This window comes from Falco peregrinus, chromosome 5 (assembly GCF_023634155.1).
Source record: "Falco peregrinus isolate bFalPer1 chromosome 5, bFalPer1.pri, whole genome shotgun sequence".
Lineage (NCBI taxonomy): Eukaryota > Metazoa > Chordata > Aves > Falconiformes > Falconidae > Falco > Falco peregrinus.
The window spans coordinates 22994898-23016420 of record NC_073725.1 but is presented as its reverse complement, the minus strand read 5'-3'; the positions used below and the strand labels follow the sequence as shown (position 1 = coordinate 23016420).

At 47.2% G+C, this 21523-nt stretch overlaps 1 protein-coding gene across 1 annotated transcript in view; it reads left to right on the top strand.

Annotated features, from left to right (window-relative positions):
• Window positions 1-1826: 1826 nt before the first annotated feature.
• ITGA9 (integrin subunit alpha 9) overlaps window positions 1827-21523 on the top strand; it is a 230434-nt gene continuing 210737 nt past the window's right edge. Inside the window, exons 1-4 of the mRNA XM_055804642.1 lie at window positions 1827-2212; window positions 10448-10575; window positions 11859-11965; window positions 18473-18596. Coding sequence (XP_055660617.1) covers window positions 2040-2212; window positions 10448-10575; window positions 11859-11965; window positions 18473-18596 — 532 coding nt within the window. The 5' untranslated portion in view covers window positions 1827-2039. The remainder of the gene's footprint in view (window positions 2213-10447; window positions 10576-11858; window positions 11966-18472; window positions 18597-21523) is intronic.

Below are 21523 nucleotides of genomic sequence, written 5' to 3'. Positions count from 1 at the left end.
GATTACTTTTATCCATGTTGATTGCACAGTTATAAAACCCCCGTGAAAATCTTTTCATTAAATGTTATAAATCTCCCTGTTAATATGATGTAAATGCCCTGTTGTTTTCACTTGGTGCTGTAATGAGAAAATCAGTCCTTTCAGTTTGATCATACACTAAAAGAGATACATATAAGGGATTTCTCCTCATTATTTGGTATTGATTTATACTGTGCCACTTAGATCTGAGACTGGAAAGTGGTCACTTCTGCATAACCCTGGACATACATGAAGAGAAGACTTGCACCACCCCAACCTTTTTACAAGACACTTTGAACAAGAGCTTTAAATAATTATACCAGTAGGCTTTATGCAGCTAGTATAAAATACCTTGATGACTGGAAGCCTCTCTTCCTCCCTTGATCTGTTTTCACCACAGAATTAGGTCGTTACTACTTCTGCGTTAAACTTGTCCCTGGAATATTCCTACACTAACGTCCACTTTCTGGCATCACGGTCAATGTCAAAAATGGCAGTTTCTAAACAGCAATGTGTCCATATGGCCCCAGGGTGCTTGCTCTGGGGGTGATGCTCAAGGATGTGCTTATAACAGTCTTTTGCTCGATGAGGATGCTCCCCTGCAGGAACAGGCTACGCTTTTGAAAGAGCCCCGTGGCTATCGTGAAACAGCTTGCCACAAAATTCCCTCCTCCCCAAATGTGCATCCTGGTGCCAACCCTTTGCAGAATACGACCAAGCTTTCACCGAGGGCCTTCCTGCACTGAAAGGCGATGCAACCTGCAGCAGCGTCTTCCTACGCCAGCTTCCAAACAGCCCCACCATCCCTCACTCTTCCCTGGGGTAACAAACTCCCCACCAACCATCACGTACCAACCGGTATGTGAGAAGTACCGGTCCTGGGGGCCTGTCCCCACAGGGGCCCGCCAGGAGCAGCAGTTCCCATAGTACCGGAGTTCTCGTGGCTCCCAGCGAGGGGAGAGCGTGGGATGAAGCAGCCCAAGCCAGGGCTAACAACAACGAATGCTCAACCCCCATTACCCCCGAAGGAGCATTTCTTCTCCAGGATCCTGGTGTTGACCCCTAAGAGGGATCTAAACACCATTTCTCATGAATCCTGAGTGCTAAAATTTATTGCTTTTTACTGAGCAACAGCGGGACAGGCTCTGGGGGCCCAAGGGGTTTGCAGCACATACCCACCGCCCGCTTCTCCTGCAGGGTGACATGGCACCCATGCCTCAGCCACCCGGCGGGGCTGTCGTCTTGCCTTTGCTCTGGCTCACCTTGCACCATGTCTTTGGGGTTGCTCTCAGATACTCTCATTATTAAAATGTTACGGAAATTATTTTCAGCTTGTACTCAGCGGCGAAGGTTGCCGCTTCTTTCCCAGTCCCGAAGGACTTCGGCCGGCAAGGCCAGGTCTCATTTCCCGCCCCCCCCCGAGCGCTTTCGCTCCCGCGGCCCCGGCAGCAGCGGCCGCACCGACCCCTCCACCGCCGCCCCCCGCCCCTCAGCGCCGTGCACGGGTCCCGCGGCCCCCTCCGCCCGCGGCCGCCCTCGCCCAGCAGTGCTGGTGCGCCGGGACGCGGGAGGCACAGGCGGGACCGGGAGGGGAGGTGGCAACACCGGGAGGAGGCCGGAGCTGGCGGGGGGCGCCGCGGGAGAGCAGGATGCGGGGGGGCGGCAGCGGGAGGGGCCGGGGAGGGGCGCGCCGTGGCCCCCGGCAGGGCCGCCTCTACCGGCGGGCGGCGGGCGCGGACCAAGGCCGCCAGGGGGCGCCGGCGCGGCGGGGCGGAGCGGGGCGGGCGGACGGGGCGCGCAGTCCCCGCGCGTCGCGGCGCGGGGCGCAGCGGAGCCGCGGCGGGGCCGGGCCGGGCCGGGCCGAGCCGAGCGGAGCCGAGCGGCGGGGCGGGCACAAAAGCGCCGCGCCCGGTCTCGCCGCCTGGGAGTCGGCGCCGGGGGCAGCGCGGGCGCGGCGGGCCGGGGCTCAGCGCTCAGCACTCAGCGGCGCCGGGACGGGCGGCTGCCCCGGGGCTCGCGGGATGCCGGTGGCCGCGGCGCGGCGCGGAGCGCGGGGGCTGTGGGCGCTGCTGTGGGTGGTGGCCCTGGCGCGTTGCTACAACGTGGACGTGGGTCGCCCGGTGGTGTTCCAGGGCCCGAACGGCTCCTTCTTCGGGTACTCGGTGCTGCAGCACTACCACGACAGTACGCGGTGGTGAGTAGCGCGGACCCTGCGCGCCCGGGCGCAGCGGCGCTGGCGCTGCCCGGGCATCCCCCGCCGCGCCTCCCCTCCCGCGGCGGGACCCGAGCTCCCTCGGTGGGGCGGGCAGCGAGGCCACCACGGCGCTTCCCCGCGCCGCTCCCCCGCGCCGCCCCCGCCCCGTCGTGCGGCCGCAGCCCGGTGCAACCCGGGGTCTCCAGCGCTGGGGCGGGGGTGCCGTCCCCGGGCTGGCAGCCGGCGCTCGGCAGCGTGAGCTCGCTGTGCCCGGGCGCCGGCGGTCCCGCGGCCGGTGGCTCGGCGCTTCCTCGCGGGGAGTGCCTGGCAGCTCATCCCCCGGTACGAGCGCACGGGGTGTGCGAGCTGACGGGCCGCGCCGTGCTGACGGGGAGCGGCCGGTCCCGCAGCAGCGGCCGGTCCGGGCAGGGGCAGCGCCCCGCGGGCTGCAGGGACCCTGCCTGCGGCGGCGGCCGCCCCCTCTGTGCCCGCGCTTGGCGGGAGCGGCCGCGGGGGAAATGGCTGTGTAACTAAAAAAAAAAATTAAAATAATAAAAGAAGAAATAAAAACAACGATAGGAAGTTTGTCTACATCTCAAAAAATTATGCAAACTGGCAAGCTGCTTGTTTTTCCCGTTGAGTGAAAAGAGCCTTGGAGCGTAGTTAGGCTCTCTCTTGTCTGGGTCAGAGGCTCTTTGTTAGGTTTAAACCGGATTTCTCTTAATTGGACCTAGTTGATGTCATCTGGTGCACTTCTAATGCAAGTAGGAGCCGCTGCTGCCAATAAACGTCCACAAAGCTTGTCTTTATCTCTTACACTTAGATATGACCCGATTAATCAGCTATTGATGTTGGAACTGTGGTGCACTGTGATATAAATAAATGTATTCGTGCTGGCGTCCAGTTCTTTAAAAATGACTTTCTTTCACACCCTTTAGTTTGCAAGTAGTTGTATGCTCTGCCTTTCTCCATAGCGGCTTTCATGGAGCATTCACTTCTAAGGACTTATCAGAAGACCTCATAGAGGAAAAGCGCTGCGGGAGAAGAAAAGCTCTCAGTTTAAAGCGGTGCTTATCTTGGGGCAGGAACCAGCAAAGGTTGCGAAGGCTGGATGTGACTTGTATGCAGCACAAACTGCTGGGCATTCACAGTGGTGTGACTGAAATGCTGATCTCGTGGGGTGTGGTGGAGTGAAAATGATACAATTTGTTGCTCCTTGCATAGGTGTCTGTCACTGGTCGGTACCAAGAATTCTCTTCAGATAGCACCTGTTGGCATGTTCTTTTTTGAAGGGGAGGTGGGCTTGGGAGGAGAGTCCCAGAGATACCCCACTTTGTTTGGAAACGATGCTGGACTAGCAGCGCTGGGCATCGGTCTGACAGCAGGTGTCTGCAAGAAGTCTCGTGATCAAAAGTAAAAACTCCAGTTATGCAAACTCCGGTTTTCTGAAAATGGAGCTTCTTCATGGAGCCTCAGCTACGGCACCCGGGGTGTGTGTGTGTCGAGAAATGTCTAAGATCACAAAGTGCTTTTAAAAAAGTAAATTGCTAGCCCTAACACCCAGAAGGGTTAACAGCAGCTTAATACAGTAAGCATCAGCACTGGCAAAAATGATGAGGGTGGGGATTTTTCCCACTGATGGGAAAGCTCCTCTTTTCAGCTGTGGAACTGGGGAGTTTGTTCTCATGGGTGCTTCAGAATACCGTGCCAGGAGAGGCTGGGATAACAAGTTTGGGGAATACATTTTTTACACTCTCCTTGATTCTAGTTTGCTATGTGCAGTTGTGCTTTTAATGTGTGCACATATCCTGAAGGTCAAGGGACAGTGATGAATATCTCTGGTCTTAAAAGGACATGCAGCTGCCTTCCAGTTTTCTGAAGATGCTCACCCCTGTACTAGATGGGTGTATTTTGAGTGCAGGCACGGGTGTTTTTGCATACTCCAACATAATATCCGTTTTATAGCGTCAATTTTAAGCTTTTAACTTCTGGAAAGCTTAAAAGATCTGGCCAAGCTTCCTTGGCATTCAGACCATCGAAGGGCTGAACCCTTGTCAGTGCCTTTAGCTATGCCCACTTCAGCTGGGCATAAATGCTTCCAGTATTATGTAGTACTACTTTAAAGCTATATTTATACTGTACAGAATCTTACACATCCCTTTGGAGCATAAAGTCTCGATGATTTCAAGTCTAAACTGATTACCAGTTGCAGGTTATTGAAATGCAAGGTATGATCCCAGTTTATTGGATGAGTGCAGAGGCAAATGCTTGGTAGAACTCCTTCCATTTTTCAGTTTTTGTCAGGTTTTTGTGTGTGAAGCTGTTGCATGCAAAGCTATAGAGCTATTTCTCTAACTGACTTGTAGAGTGACTGTGTGACTTTTTTTTTTTTTTTCTTTTCCCTTTCAGATGTGTTTTTCTGGGGAAAGGCTGAAGTCTGTTATATGGAATATGTAGCAAAAATGTTTTCTGTTCATCCCATTGTAGCATACAGCTCCTCTTAACAGTCATAGGGTTATTGTCTGGGTTTGTGTGTCAGTTTTCTTCTTAGATTTGTAGCTTTTATGTACCCAAAGAAGAGTTATGATTTCAGTTTTCTCATGTCTGGTTGGACTATGCGCTGCAGTAGGCAGTAGTTAACTTTAGGCAGTGATACTATGGACAATCATGGCTTGCCTGGTGAGCTGTGCACTATGTGAGCCTGAAAAAATGTGATTTATCACATCTGAGGCTGATAGGGTTCTGGTCTATCTAAAATTATTTAATGTGTTAATATGCTCTCAAGCATTTAAGTATCTTGTGATAGTTCAGGGCTTCTTGCTCTTGATTGAGGGCATGATACGTGGCTAATGTACCTCTGATCATGAGAGCTTCTTAAATGAAGTGTTATTGTCAGTAGCCTGTCCATGTGCTGGTGTGTGAATACATATTTGTTTGTATATATATATATATGTAGTCACTGATTTATATTAAAATGGTATCTGTAATGGCTAGGTCTTCAGTGTTTCAGCTGTTGGATTTCTAACCCGGCAAAGGCTTCTATCTACCATAGACCTGCAGGTTTTCAGTAACTGATTCAGGGTTTGGTGATTCTTGAGGATTTATATGAGCCAAATGTTCTGGCAGGAGGAAAGAAAGGGGAGGGTATTTGGTTTGAAATATTGCATCAGATTAATGTGAATAGTCAGGAGGCTACACGGTCCTTGACACAGAATAGTGGAATATGGGTGTTCAGCCTCCGCTGTGGCTGTAATATAGTGGCTTTATATATATAACCGTCACATAGTGGAGTAAGTTGGTGCCTCTGACCTTTCTGAAACAGTTAATTGCAACGATGCTTCTGTTTAGGAGTTGATTTTGCACATTTTTTTGGTCTCAAGAAAAGTTTGGCATCACAGATGTGCTGAGGTTATTGTATTTCTGACAATGTCTCCTTTTCCTTCCTTAAGCGGGTTTTATGGCTGTAAATCTCGAAAGATTTACTCAGTTCCTCATCATTGCCATTTTCAGCCGAGTAAGGAACCAGGTGGCTGCTTGCATTTGGAGCACAGACGAGCTGAAGTGCTTCTGTTCTCTGGATATAACTTTGAAGCCTGGAGTAAAGAGTCAAAAAAACAAGAAACAGCCCCAGACAGTTTAAAAAGAAACAAATGTCATTTTTTGCCCCAATTCAAAAATGTTAATAATATGACATTGCTGATGGCTCTCTTTTAAAATAAGATGTTACTTTATCTCTCTCCTTTCCCCTCCCTATGCCCCCTTCTTGCTGACACCCCCAAATCCCTCAGCAAGTCCAGGGTGACAACTTTATTCTTTCTGGCAACATGATCTGGCACGAAAAAGTAATGGAGGCAGTTTAGTTGCATGGTGTCCTGCTGTGAGTTTTGCAATGAGGAATGAGTCTGGTTTCTGTGCTGTGCTTTGTTCCTCTGGCCCTGCTCTTCACCGGGGTGCACTGCTGCTGGTGTAACGAAGGCTGTTCTGCATCTCTGGCTTGATGGATAGGTGTTGTTAGTGCGTGGTGTACTTGTGTGCAGCCAGAGGGAAGGTGCGGGAACAGACCAACTCTGTGGAGGCTGGGTGTTGTGTTAATGGTATTGTGTTGCATAAACAATGTAGTGATGCTCTGGGTGCTGCCACGATGTTTTGGGGAACCAGGGCTTGCTGTGGTTGATCACAAGTCATCCATCCCACTGCCCAAATAATAACCCTCCTGCTTCTTGCTCTGCACATAATGGGTGAACCACTCGGGTTTTTCTTTTGAGGGCTTAGCAAGTGACAGAGACCTTTCTGAAGGGAAGAAACTCAGCTGTGCTATGCTGGTGGTGCACCCTCCTCTGGTGCTGCTTTTGAAATCGGCTGTGGCATGCGAGGGTATTTAAAAGACTTTTTTTCTCTGCCACTTAACATTGCAGCGAGGTGAGGTACCTACACTCCCCAGTCCTTGAGCTGTGATTGCCTAATCACTGCTGGCATGCTGTAGGCTGATACTTAATGTACTTGGCATCTCTCCATGCCATTGGTCAGTTCGACACTTTTGTTCACTGTTCCTTCTGCTAAATGCAGCACTTAATTTCCAAATCTGTATGTCCCGAGGGTCAATCATCAGCAAAGTGATAGTTACTGTTCTGCAGGAAGTAATTTTAAGGAGGTGTGGATTTCCCTGTGGCCAAGAAAGCTTCTTGTCATCCATTAATATTGGCTGATGCCGCTCCTGCAGTGTGACGGTTTCTGGCCATGCAGCTGTGTAGTTGGCTCCATACAGATGAGGGCATTTGTCCTTCATCGTGCGAGTATGAATGCAAGAAGAGAAGGTTCAACAGCCTCTCTGCCTACTGCTCCTCATGTGGACTTAGACCCCAATACTTCGCTCACAGAGCTAGTGGGATATGGCCAATTCTTACAGATTTCTGTGCACATCAAGCAAAAGCAACCCTAAAGTGGCCCCAAACCCTGCTCCTACTACCTTCAGTTCCCTTCCGTAGAAAGTAATCTGTTTCTCTTGATGGGGTTTCCCCTTCAAGGCGTCTTCATGCAGTTACTCACAAATATCGTCGGGGCTTCCGGCAGAGTATCGTGGTTGTGGTGAGAACCTGCACTTATCAATAACCCCTTAGGAAGGCCCAGATTGTAAGCCTTTTGCCAAAAGGCTGGAGAACTGCTGTTGCTTACTTGCTGACAACCCAAGTGGTCCTATAGCAGCACTGGCAATCTGTCCCACAAAATTAGGCTGTTTTAAATGAGAGCTGGTTATACTAGTTGCAATATGTTGGAAGGTTGCCCAATCATAGCAAGAGGACAGGGTTGTACTTCTGCTGGCTGTTTATGTATCTTCTGTGTTTATGCCAGGCAAGACTCCATCCACAGCACTGAAACGTAAGAAGACTGTATTAGACTCTAAGGCTTTGTTTTGAAATGTATTTCTGTTTTGATACAGTACCAGAGAAAGACACCTTCTCTGGTTGCAGCTTGTTTCGTAGAAATTGCAAGAGGGTGTTTGAATATGTAGGGGAGATACAAAACAGGCAGTTTTTTTGCTTGATGAGTCCCAAAATATTTGGATGTAAACGAGCCTTCTATCCAGGTCTGTTGCAAAGCCTCATGACAGTTAAATAGGTGAGTTTCTTTCACAGTTAAGCTGTTATATGCAGAAAGAAATGAAAGAGTAAAGGACTCTTTTCTTGGCAAAGGAAATATTCCAGTCTCAAACCTTTGAATAAAACCAGAGTAAGTGGTATGTGGCAAATACCAGCTTGACCAACTGAAAAGCATGTAAAACGACAGAAAACTTCCCACTTCCCTGAAGGTAACTGTTTTGGGGGCCTGGTGAGCATAGGTCATGCCAGACGGAGCAGGAGATCTGCAAAATTTTTATCTGCTGGGGTCTAACTGCAAGAGTGAAAGAATAATACAAGATCCTGAGATGATATAGGGCGTGATGAAGGTGAAATACCAAATTAGAATGTATGGGCATTCAGGACAATCCAAAATAGATTTGGTTTTGGCACGTGTCACCAGTTGCCTTTACTGGCTGCTTCCTTCTGCTCAGTACACATGAAGAAACGGCAACAGACGTTTTCTTTTTGAAAGGTATTTTTGCACAAGACAGCAATATTATCTCTGCCAGTAGCCTACTCAAATCATTAATAATAATTTCTTCCCATTCAGCTTTTTAAAGAGAGCTGAAGAGTGTGTGTGATTTAGGCTCCTTCATCTCCATCTTGCATTCTACAGCTCAAGGTATATTGTGCGCTAATTGCTGAATCATACTTAACTTTTTTTAGGTTAGAGCAAAGCTGCTTTTAAGCTGGAGGTCGATGTGGCTTACGTTATCTTATTGTTGTAACAGGTCATGGAAACAGTTTCTTGCCATTTGCAACTTGAACCCGTAACTCTTTAAGCTAGTAATATCCCCCCTTATTTATTTTTGTTAGACCCTGTGAATGTTGATAAGTGAATGACATGCATTCATCGCCTGTGTAATTGAAATGATTGGCATTTGATTTTCTGCCCGCTGCTTGCCTAGTGGGATTTCCACTTGGAGCTATTATTTCAGACTCCTTTGCTCTCGCTCCCCGATGTGTGCAGGCTTTGTAGGTTTTAGCAACTTAAGTATTTTGGACATTAATTCCTCTCACTTGTGAAAACATGATGTGCGTTGTAGAGTGCAGCCCCATCAAACTTCTCCAAATGATACAGCTTAGCTCATGAAACTTTGGAGAAAATGGTCACTTAATGTAGGGGTTCCCCTTCTTTTTGTAAATATATTTCCAAGTGCCACAGGACAGTTTTGTTGCATCCCACATCCAGGGAAGTGTCTAGGGAGTGGAAATGTGCTGCTGTGTGTATAGACCTGACTCTGATGCAGGAGCAGCTCTTCCAGGTGGCTCATGGACATGTGTATGCCTTGTGCCTCTGCTCATTTGCGTTTGCTGAGATGGTGATGATGGGTGGTGGTTGGGGATGGAACTTTAAATGAGAGGATGAAGGACAAGTTGTTTAAAACAGGGAAAGCTTCCGTTTTAGAGCTGCTGCCGAGCTGTCCATCTGTGCCATGGGTGGGCTGTGCATGCAGACTAACTTGAGCAGTGTCTCCTTGGTCGGCTGCTGCACCCGGCTGGATCTGCACACCTGACTGCTGGAGGCTTAGCCTTTCGGAGGTGTTTGCCCTTAGTTCCAGCCCTGGGCTTAACTTCAGTGAGGATTTTGTTGCATGCAGCAGCTCTGCCCTGCCTCAGCAGTGCAAGGGCTTCAGCAGAACTGAAACTCAACTACCTGGTGCTCCCCACCATCCTCCCTGGGAGCTGCCTTGCTCCTGCTTAACCTTCCTCCTCATCCTTATGTGCCCAGATCCGGGCTCACAGTGAGGTGAGAAAGATTGTCCCTTTAATGAGGAGGCGGTAGAAGGGCTCCCTTAATACTTACGTTTCCACTGTAATTCTCCTAAGGGATGCTTTTGGAGGGCATATGAGCAGCTGCCAGCTTGCCAAACAGTTAACTGGATCATAACATAAGTGACTGAAAAGTGCTCGTCATCTTTCAAGAGTACCTTAAGGAACCCTATAGTCAGAGCTGTGCATTGGTGCTTCCCAGAGACCATAGCTCTTCTGTGGGATAAGTAGTCTAGGTAAAGTCTTTGCGGCCTTAGTGATAAATACTGGTTGATAGCAACCTGTTGTGGAAGAAATTTGCTCCTGTGCTGTTGGCTGGGGTTTTTTTACTGTTGTCTGTTGTTGTTTTTTTAAAGCTGTAATTACGCAAAGTGTTCTGAGAATGGGGTGCCCCAGCTCTCTAAACAAGCTTATTAATCTTTGGCTGGTTGGCAAGCACACTGATTTCATCCTCTCGTGGGTATGTGTATTAACTCTGGTGGGGTTTTGGACTGATAGGGATCTAGCTAAAACTGAGGAAAAATGGATGCAGCTGCTGTTGTCCATCCTAATACTTTCCTTAAGTGCTTTCGGGGGGTGAGGTGCGGGGATTGCTTTAAATGTGTTACAATCCTAATGGAAATTTAACTTGTTAAAGTATTTGTGGCTTCGTTGGGGAAAAATGCCTTTATTGTGTGTGGTGGTTTCAGTTGGTGTAAAACTATGACATTGGTTCAAGGTTGCTGAAAAAAAGTCCTTTTGCCAAGGAAGCTCTGGCAATGTGAACCTTGCTGCTGTTTGTTTTATTATTATTTTTTCTTTTCTCCTGAAATTAATCATTTGTTACTTTGCTTTTGGTTTCCAGGGTCTTGGTTGGTGCTCCCAAGGCAGAATCTAAATACAGCACCTCTGTTCAGTCCCCAGGAGCGGTGTTTAAATGTCGAGTCCACACCAACCCTGACAGAAGATGCACAGAGCTGGATATGGGGCGAGGTGGGTAGTTACGATGTTTTGGAGGGAGAAGGGGGGGGAACCAAAAAGACCCAACCCAAATGGCTAGCAATCCTCCTGCCAGCTTCAACAAGGCCCCAAGACGTTGAGAGGGATTTGTCAGCCTTTCCTGATGGATTTCGAGCACCGGTAGCAAAGGTGTCATATTCTCTTCAGCATTACAAAATGTCACCTCACCTGGTGCGGGTGTCCTCCCAGTTCACTCTGCCCACACTGCTCACTCTGTCCAGTGACTAACCAGGCAAAGGTGGATTTTTCCCTGCTTGCCCTAACCTGCTGTCTTTTCTCCGCCTGCTTCAGTATGACTTTGCAGCATGTTGGAGGCTGTGTGAGTGGTTGGGAGTGCTGCTGCCTATCCCAGGCAGTGCTGAAGTAAGGGGGTGTGGGATGATCCCGCACAGTGGGGTGGTGGGCCTGTGATGGGTGGCGTTACTGGCAACGAGGTGATCTGTGGGCTCCCTCATAAGGCAGCAAATCATTCCTTGGGTTTGCTGTTTGTGCTAAAGGAAATAAGTTTCTCGGTGAGAGCTGTGCTTGTACGCTCTTGCACGTGGTCAGGACTGACTTTGGTTTCTCTGACGTACTGTCTGAGACAGGGGAAGATGGAGTCCTAAAGTAAAACTGTGATCTAAAACCTTGCGCTGGATTCTGATGGAGAAAATGGAAGCCTTTCAATATTTTGCTTTTCTTGATGAAGCGTGTGTTACTGCTTTCTTAGCCTATAGGAAAGGCATGTTAGTGTTCATCTTTTCATGACTGAGTCAAGCAGAATTTATTTCTATGAAGCTTACATGTTTTAAAACAATGTTTTGGCCAAGTTTGATTTTTCCTGCTATTGTAATGTAAACTGCCTCTCATTAATTTGTGAATACTGCCCGACAGGACTAAAGATTTAGACCTCAATTTTTTTTTAAGTGCCCAAGATCCCACTTTCCAGAGGGCTTTGATTGCATTCTGCAGGCAATCCCACATCTCTCCCATTGACTTCAGTTAGGCTGTTGATTCAAGTAGAGCTATGGACATGCTGTAACAGCTGCTGGTTGTTTGGGACAGGGTCTGTCCTCTGCTGTGTATCTGTTTGGTGCCTGGTAAGACTGAGAGCATCGCCCCAATTAATGCATACAAGAACTAATCAGGATGAAAGGGAAGAGAAAAGCACTGTCAGGCAGATGTTTGACGGGCAATCACTTTTCTTGTAGGGGTTCTTTGGTGGGTACTTAAAACTCATACCTCCTTGCTTTGCTGCCTTTTCCCTCTTTCTGTAGGCAATTCTCGGGGCACACTCTGTGGAAAGACCTGCAGAGAAGACAGAGATGATGAATGGATGGGTGTGAGCCTGGCTAGACAGCCAAAAGCTGGTGGAAGTGTGCTGGTAAGCCCACTCTTTTCTTTGATCTCACTAAAACTGTTGCTGCTGTCTGACTCTCATGCTAAACACGTCACGATTAATGTGTTCAGCAGTGACTGACGGAGTCCAGCTTTACAGGCAGCAGATTCTGTAGTCCCTTGCTTCAAGTGGAAGGAAAAGTGAGCCCCAGCCAGAAAGTTTTATTTGTAGCGGGAGGACTTCAAAGCTGTCACACCTGACTTGTGTCACCCAAGGGCTTTCTCCTAAATCTGACGGATTAAATCTTTGAACCAAATAAATGGAACTTTGTCTGGGAGGTACCTGCTAGTTTGCTCTTATTGTCGTTTGCCTGTGTTTTTGTAGGGAGTATGTACACATCCATTTTCCCTGAGTGTATGTGTTGCGTGTCAGAACTTAGAATGAAAAATGTAAGATGAGTCTTTGTGGCAATATTTTTTCTTTATGTATATGAATTTTCCATTAATGAGGCAGAAGAGTTGCGAGTAGAGATGACTTTGTTGTGTGTGGGTGGCCCTGTTGTCTTGCCATGCACATAGACAGGTCAAGGAGAGCAGATGTGATCCTTAGGATGTGGAATTTATCTTTGCAAAACAAAATTTCCTGTGTTGGAAAAAAAATAATTATCAAGAGAGCTGGGCAAAAACCTCTCTAAAATACATGGGTATATTATGATCAATAGTTGTCTGTGTTTACATCCACAGTTGGGTCAGATGGTCTACTCCAGTGAGCCTGTCTGCAGGAATGTTAATTGAAACACACACACAAAAAAATTGCAACACAAGTTGTGCGTAGTATATGTGGCAGGCAAATTTCAAGCTCATGTCGGGGTAACCCTGACAACAATCTAATTCTGAACACTACTGTTTAGGAGTTGGAAACTCGCAGTACAGCCCCATCTTTCCAATGAGAGAGGGGATTGCCCTGGTACGTGGCATCAAACTGTCACAAAGCTGCTACTGATGTAGATCTCGTACAATGGTTACTGTGCCCATGGCCTCTGTAAGGCAAGTGGACTAAGCTGTTTCACTCAAAGGTGTTTTTTTTGACATATGCTTAGAGTCCAAACACTTATCGCCCCAAGTCATAGCACACCAGTTTCCCCATGGGGGAGCAGGATGTTTTGATACCTTTCTGCAGTAGTACTGTGGTATTTTACCTGATCGTCTTTTTCGGTGTACAGCTTACCAGGGCTATAGGGGCTAGCCGATACTTTGCTTTTCTTGGGTGTTTAAAATGTGTTCAGCACTAGAGGAGGAGAGGAAAAAGTGGGGCATAAATAAAATACACTGTAAACATGTACAGCAGAGCACAAAATTACAGCATTCGTGCCAGTGTAACCAATTCACATTTTCAAGGGATGTCTTGATCTGTCTGTGTGTTCAAAGTCCTGTGTGACAGTGAGGAGCAGCTTGAACAGATCAGGGTAACACTGAGATACAGTATCCTCTCCATTTTCCAGTCATCAGGCTGAACTAGACCAGTTCTCGTACCATTTTCAGAAGCTAGCACATGCGCCTTTTTTAGGCAATGGCGAAACATTTTGGTAGAAGTGGTATCTAAAGAATAATGATTTTGTGTATTTTGGTTCGAAGGAGAATGGGTAGCACTTGATGCTTGGGTGTCGTCTCCATAGGCAGAGGCAGCAAAGGAAGGGAAAGCTGGTGGGATAAAAAGCAGGGCAACTACCAAGACTGGGGTTCACTGGCTGAGGGGAGGCTACAAGGGTGTAGCAGGCTGTGAGGGCTTAGATTGGGACTGAGGGGATAGAAAAATATCAGACATAAAGCAAGTTAAAAGCAAAATGCAGCTAAAATAAAATGCATAGCTGGCAGTGTGCTTATTCTGATGCAGTTTAGGCTGGTAAAATGTCTCCACGCTGATTTAAGGCAGTCCTAAAGCAGCCCTCTGACAAGATTGTGCTGTCCTCTCCAAGTAAATCATGTTGGGATGCTAAGGATGTTTAAATATCTAATTCTCATTTATATTTATCCCCTAAGCACTCAGTCTGAAACTACTAATTATACATCTGTGCACATCTGTGTGTAGACAGAGCCTTTCCATCCTTCATGGATGGAGAATACCTGGCTGTTTCAGGGCATTGTTACTTTCTGGTTTAAGATAAGTTTTTGATGAAAAAGATTAATGACTTTCCCATAAACAGATGGTTTTTAATACACATGTTCTTCTAATTTTAAAGATTGGGATTTCTTTAAAATGTGGCTCTTCTTGGAAGCCCCTGTGAGAAACTGGTGTTCTGAGAAGACCTCTGAATGTGTGTTTGTGGCCCTATCTGCCAATTGTTAGTGTTTTAACAAAAGTACTAGCTAACTCTCGAGCGATTCCCTATAGTTAGGAGTGTGTGCAGACTTTATTGTCAGGCATTACAGCTCTGCTGCATTTCTTGCAGGGATTCCTTTAAGTCAGAGTGGTATCTTTGTGGTCAATAGCCCTGGATGAACTTTTTTTGTTGCTTTTGCATAAATACAAGTAGTTGCTTTTTAAACGCATGTGAAATATTTATGCTCTTGACATCCTGTATTAGAGGAATTAGTCTCATAGCTTAACTGTGGATTGTGCAAAGAAGTTGTTGCTTTTGCTTTTGAAACTGCTTAGTGGCTTAAATTTCTGTCTTATCAGCCTTCCTCAACTGCCCGATAAGAGTACCGGCTTCAGTGGAAAGGGGTGGTAGGGAAGGTGAGGAGTGTGCGGGGGGCTTTAGCTGGTGTTTGGTACCAAATGGATTGTGTTTGAGTCCATATTGTGCCAGGATGTTACTGAAGCACAGTTTTACATTTGTGTGACAGACTAAATAGAAAAGCATCAAACAATGAGGATTTAAACAAATGAAGTAGTAAGATTAGCTAAAAAAAGCTCTGGGTTTGCAGAGCTGGCTTCCTGTCCTTGGGTGTGCTATCAGTCAATCTTTGCATAAATCTCTGTGCTGCAATAATACAGCTGAGATTGCCAGCTCTTTCCAAACTGAAATGGCAAAAGTCCTCCTTCTACTTTTGCTGGGAGAGGAACTGGGTGCAGAACATTATGATTTGGAGATAAGCCACATGCTTCAGTTTTGCTCTTCCTAAATACCTGCCACGCCTGCTGTTACTCTGTTTATAATCAAGTGCTGCTATTTTTCATTTTAAGTAGTTGACTTACTGGCACATTTAGTGATTGTGTGTATGTCGGTAAAACACCCCATCGCTGCAGCAAAGCCAAAGTCCTCCTAGGGAAGAGCAAACCAGAAGTGGTCTGACAGCGGCAGGTTCATAGAGTCCCTCGTTTGGACTCTGATTTTAAGAGTCAGCAGAGGGCTCTGTGAGGACCGTGCATTCAGGTGAGTCACTCGGCCTCTGAAGTGAAGCCTGAGTGTTTTTGTGTTGCTTTTCCTATGGTGCAGAGCTCATGGCTGGCATTCAATACCGAAGAGAGCAAAGTGGTTGCAGTTCTGAAATGGCCTATTCATTATATTACAGTAATGCAGTGTCTGCCATCAATAAGAGAGCTCCATGTGCTTTGCTTAGAAGCATTTTATTTTGCTGCAAGAGTTTACATCCTTTCTTCCCTGTTCTGTGGCAGAGCCAGAGTCTGTGTCCCAGCAGCAGCTGCTGAGCACCAAATTGTACTGATGGTGTACACAGGGTATGCATGTATACACTATGGTCTGCATGTAAAGAAAGGCGTATAAGCTGTCAATTGTTTGCAGTCACTTTAAGGGGAAAAAAAAAAAACCCAAACCAACCAAAGAAAAACCCTCTCCACAGCATCTAAGTTCGGGTGACTCATCTCTGTTCCCCAGACCTGCTCAGACGTGTGCCATTGGAGAAGGAAGGTTGTAGCCACTTTTGGTAGCACATCACCTTGCCTCAGCAACACTGAATAATGCAGGGACCACATACTGTAATCCAGCTCAGCATTTTTGGGAAGGCAGGAGAACAAAAAGCAGCTGTGGACAAGCTTTGTCATGGCAGGGAGACAAATGTGCTGGTTGCCTGGCTGCAGAAAAGTGTTTTGGAGAGGAAGAGGAGCTGCTGAACTCTGGTCCATTGGGAAAATGTCAAAATCCACAGCTGTGGTATGGGGGAGTCTGGGGAAGCCCCTGCTGAGATTACAGAGGTGGAGCTCATCTCTTGGAGCTGCAGTTATGAGCTGTCTGCAGACTCAGGCAGTCAGTGGTGAACTGCAGTGTGCCTGAACACATGGCATGCTGAGGTATAGAAAAGTGATCATTAAAAAAAACCCCAAAACCAAACCTTAACAGCTTAGGTAAGTATGCCCAGAAGTGTTAAACTGAGCCCACAGCCTGCAGCTGATTTTGAACATACTTCTTATGCGGCAGCTCCTTCTTTTTTTTTTTTTTTTTTTTTTTTCTCCTTAGTGTTCTGTCTTTCTTGACCTCCTGTGCCTCACTCCTGAGCAAAGCCTCCTGCTTGTGATGAAATGCTGCTGCTTTCCCCGACTCTGTCATTTGTGCTCCTCTGGGAGAGATTAGCAGGTTAATTTATGTGAGTCCCTTGCAGTTTCTGAGATATAAAATGTCGAGGAATTTACAGTATCACAATCCTTTATTTATCTTTACATAATTTTAAAAAATACTCTTGGTCTGTTTCCGTTTGAGTCTATATCCGGAGTTGGGGTTGACTTGATTGTCACTTTAATGGTATGTGTCTTTATGATACTGTCTTTAAAAGGGCTGTGCATGTGTATATTTATGCTCGCAGCACAGATCCATCAGGAGAGAAACTATTTTCCTGGTTACTCTGAAAATGAGTGTTTCATGTGCTGTTTTTTTGGGGTTTTTTTGCTGTTGAATTTTAGATAGGTGATGCATGGGGATTAAAATCCTCACCGGGCTTCCTTAAAGCCCGTAAGGGAGTCCGCAAAGCTGCTCTTGCAGGACTCCTCACATGCATTTGGCTGTTGAGCAGAGTGCCATCAGAAGCATCCTTCATGTCATGGGTGGCAGCCTGTGACACACAGTGTGGTGCAGAGCTTTCCACAGCCCCCGGAGCCCCCATTATCCCTTTGCAATAGCTATCTTCAGGATACGTGCTTCTCCTTTGAGTACTGGAAGTTAGGAAAGCAATAAATACAGAACTCCAAATGCAGCGCTGCGAACAGCAGAGCAGGCTTGTGCACAACTGGTTTTGTTCTGTTTCAGTTAAATAATAAAAATTCAGTGTTATTACCCTTTTATGTCTCTCTGGGGTTAAGTATGTGGGAAGGGGCCTGTGTTGATTGCTGGATTGAATTTTGAGCTTCCCAGTGGTTGATACGCTTCCCAGGTCCTTTACTGGGCAGGTTACATGACTGTGCCTGTCTTACGGGTATATTTTTTAATGATGTTGAGATGCTCCCACGGGCAGCTCTGAGATGCTGCGGCAGAAAAGTAGGGTAGCACAAAGGGAAGGAAGACAGAAGGTGTCTTGTCTGAGGAGGATTAGGTCGAATGTGGGTATTGTGACGGGGGCTGACACAAAGTTTCCAGGAGAAGCTGGAAGTACGTGGAGAAGATTTGTAGCATAGAGGCCGCTCTGTTCACACGGGACCAAGCCTGAAATGATATGAATTGACACATCTACACTGACTTCAGTGACTTAGACCAGCTGGAGCTACGGCCCGGCATGTGCTCAAGTTCAAAGCCTTTGCTGTTTCACATTTCATTTCTTTTTATTCCAATTAACCCCTGAGCATCAGGCAATTTGTGGCTTGTCTAGCAGCAATGCAGTGTTAATTTTTGTAGCAAGTGGGTTCTGAGGACTTGTATGTGGGACTGTGTATGGCGGTTGTAGGGAGCAAGTGTCCTGGTAACACTGGTTTGCCTCTGGTTTTGCAGAGTGATCTTATTCTTCACTACAAAGAGAAAGGTACCCTGATCTCTGCAGATCATCTGCACTTTGACTGATGTTGCCACTGTTGTGACAAAACCTCTGGCATTTGCACTTAAATTTGTTACCAGTAAATGAGGCCTAGCTCTTCTGTCACCAGAAACAAGGCTGCCCTTCCCAGAAAGACAAGCCTTTGACTCGCACGGGCATTTTCTGGCGGGATGATCTTCTAATACGGTCTTAGTAACCATCTGAGTCTAAGCATCCATTCCGATCTTCTTACGTGTATTCTTAATGTCTTTTTTCCTTGTTTCCCCCCCTTTTCTGGCTTGGCTGAGTTCTGTTAGTGTATCTTTAGTTAGAAAAGCTTCATGGGCCATAAGGATTCATACACAGTGAGAGATCTTGAAATCTCTAGCATGGGCTCTGTCCTGCTCTGAGACCTGTTGCTTTCCTAGTCATGCACATGTGAAAGCTGAGATCTGAGCTGCCAGGTCAGGCAGCATCCTGAGTTGCAGAAGATAACAGTGAGAAGACACTTTATCTAGAAAGAGTGGGACATGAGGATGTTGTGGGGTTGTGGGGGGAAGGTGATGCTGAGAGGTCCTGGTCATGCATGCTGTGCCTTGGTCAGAGGCTGTCCCGTGTCTCTGGATCAATAATGTACGTGATCTGATCTGTTTAGGCATGTGCACATCGCTGGAAAAACATCTACTATGAGACAGAGTACATCCTGCCCCACGGCTTCTGCAACATCATTCCCCCCAACCTGCAGCCCAACGGGAGGAAGCTCTTGCCCTGTTATGAAGGTAAGGAGTGTGGGGGCTGGGAGTGGGGCTTACCTGCCTTGCTGTGCTATCATTTTACAGCTGTTGTGTTTTCCCTTTATTTCCAAAACCATCCACAGCAACCATCACTGCTGGTTTTGTTTTGTTTTGTTTGTTTGTTGTTTTTTTTTTTTAACATACAGCTGCCTTGCAGCCCAGCTGGTGTGGTGGCTGGCTTTGAGATGAAGTTGGGAGAGTAGCACAATGACTGGATGAGTCCTGTGACTCGCTGTGCGTGGTCACACTTCTAATTTTAACGTCAGCATTTTAATTTTTTAGCGCTTTGGTGCATATGAGACTCTTGTGTCGTGTTTCCTTTCCTAAAGACTTCAGAGGACAGTGTCTGCTCAGCCAACAGCAATTAAGTAAACCAGAGGCATGAGTGTGGTGTTAGGAAGAAGATAGGATGTCTCCTAAGATTTCTTGGCCTTCAGAGAAAGGTTTCGGGGGAAAGCACCTTCTTGGTTTTTCTTGCCTGTCCTGGGCATCTTCTCTCCCCTCTTGCCTGTAGGAGCTTGAAGAAGCGTGGGAGTTCAGAAGTCAAGATGCAGCAGAGTTTGTTGTAGGCAAGAACTCTGATTTTATTTATTAATTCCCCCGCCCCGGTCCAAAGATGGCAGCAGCCAGCACTATGCCAGTTGGTGACATTACTAAGTGGGAGAGGGATAAGGCAGTGGATGTCCAAGCAAGTTTCCCTGATGCTGGCAAGCAGCCGCATCCCATCTTGGCAGCCTGTAAAGCCAGCTCTGTGACAGAACTTTGTCTGCTCCATGCCCGCTCTTTCTCCTGAGGTGGCTTCTCCCCTCCCTCTGGACTTTGCTCTGGGACCTGCCACTGCAAACTCATACATCTTGAGATGGCCCAAACTCATGCACTGAGCATTTCCCAGCCTTGAAATTGGTCATTATTTGAAATGTGAGGGGGATTGAGTCAATTGACCCAGCCACGCCAGCTGCTCTGCAGCAGAATACAAGTAAACTATGTAAGCCTTCCTGTTGTGAGCACCGTCCTATTGTATTTGCCCATTATTATTTTTTTTTCTTTTGCATTTGTCAGCAAAGCCAGGATAAGACCTCACACTGAGGTAGTGTACGGCAAATCATCCAGTATTAACTTTATGGTCAATTAGCATGCGTGGGGAAGCTGCTGGGGCTCCCTGTGTCACTGCTCCTGTGCCACCTTAAAAGCAGCTTGCTTGAAGTTGTGGCAAGGAGGTGGTTTCTGGAAGAGATGAGCCACTTGTGTTTTTCTGTGCGTCATGTCTTCAGAGTAAAACTGCTGCTAATCTGACAGGATATTTGCCAGGAATTGCTAGAAAATAGAAATGTGTGGGCCTAGTACACGCAGAGCAGCCAGTGGAAAGTTGGCAGGGTGGTGCAGTACGATGTTGGCTTAATTTCACTCCATGCTAGAGTGAAAATTGGAGGTTTGGGACTGATTTTCTCCCCTCCCCCCCCCCCCCCCCCCCCCCCCCCCCAACATGAAATAACAAACTATCATGAGGAGTGGCTGCATTTGTGTACTCCTGGATCTTTTAGGTTTCGATAAAAGAAGCTCAAAGAGATAGATGTGGTACTTCATGCAGAGGGGTTTGGTGTTTGAGGTGTGCTGTGAAATAAGATTGCAGTCATCCTTGTAACTAGTTTCCTTCACTTTCTGGAATCAGCAGAAGAAATTCTCCTCCGCTGACCCTGGGGACAGCCCAAAGGGGAGAAGCGTCTGGTAGGGGTAATAAACACGATGTGTAATGCAGCTGAAGTGCTGTTACGCAGAAAGCCTCTGCGGCCATCGCCGGGCAGCTGCCAGAGCCATGGCTGCAAACCCTGCACTGGGGAGCACGCCTTCAGCTGCCGAGGTCCTGGTGTCTCAGCCTTACCTGGGACTTGCCATGCATGAATGGGTGCAGGCGGTTACATGCTCGTTTCCAGAAGCCCCCTCGTTAACACAGCTAAGTTGACAAGCCCCATGAGAGGCTCATGTGGCCGCATGGTCCCCAAGCAGAGCTGACCTTCACCAAACTGGCAAAAGGTGCAGCCCAGCTGAGTGCACATCAGTCCCCAACCATTTCTGTGTGTGTGTGCGTCTTGAGACAGATTATTCGCTTGTGTAACAAAAGTCTTGTGCCAGAAGCGGAGAGGAGTCTGACCTTGGAACAGACATACTTAATGCATACGGTATGTTTTCTGTCCGCATAAAGCAGGATTAATAATTAAAGACAAAGGAGGAAATGGAAATTTCCTGACTGGATGGTAGTGGTGCAACAACATAGTAGTCTCAATCCATCTTATTCTTGTCCGGCTTCCCTGAAAGGGCTGACAGAAGTCTGGAAGCGATTGAGAGCTAATGAGAACAGCAGCAAGCCTAACAGTTAAATGCAATCTCTCTGAGTAGGAGCTAATCTGGTATAGATGAACTGGATGTCCTTTGTGGTATAGCTGGTGTATGGAGCCACAGCCTTCCAGGCAGTGCTTTCACTTGGTTATTTTTCTTGTAGTTTTAATGGCCTTCTAAAAAAAGGGGAGCTGTCTCTTCATTCCCCCCATGCATTCAGTTTGCAAAGCAGAAGGGTGGCGGTGTCTACTGTGAGAAGCAGCCCAGCTGATAGGGAGAGCTGGGATGATTTCCTACTCCTCTGCTGCGGTAGGAATTGTTGGTGGAGGTGGGGAAGACTGATGGACCCTTTGGTTAGTAAATAAGGGGAACAGCACATGCTCACGTGCCTTGCCTCCAAAGGGATAAACAAACTTTCCTACAGGGTCCAGACCACATCTGTTTTTTTGCAAGCCATCAAAACATCCCTGCTTTGTGGTGCAAACCCAATACCACAATGCTAGGTCAGAAGATTACTACTGTTTCTTCCTAGAGTAGTAAAGCACTGTAAGATGGGAAGGAAGAGGCTTCCAGTGCAA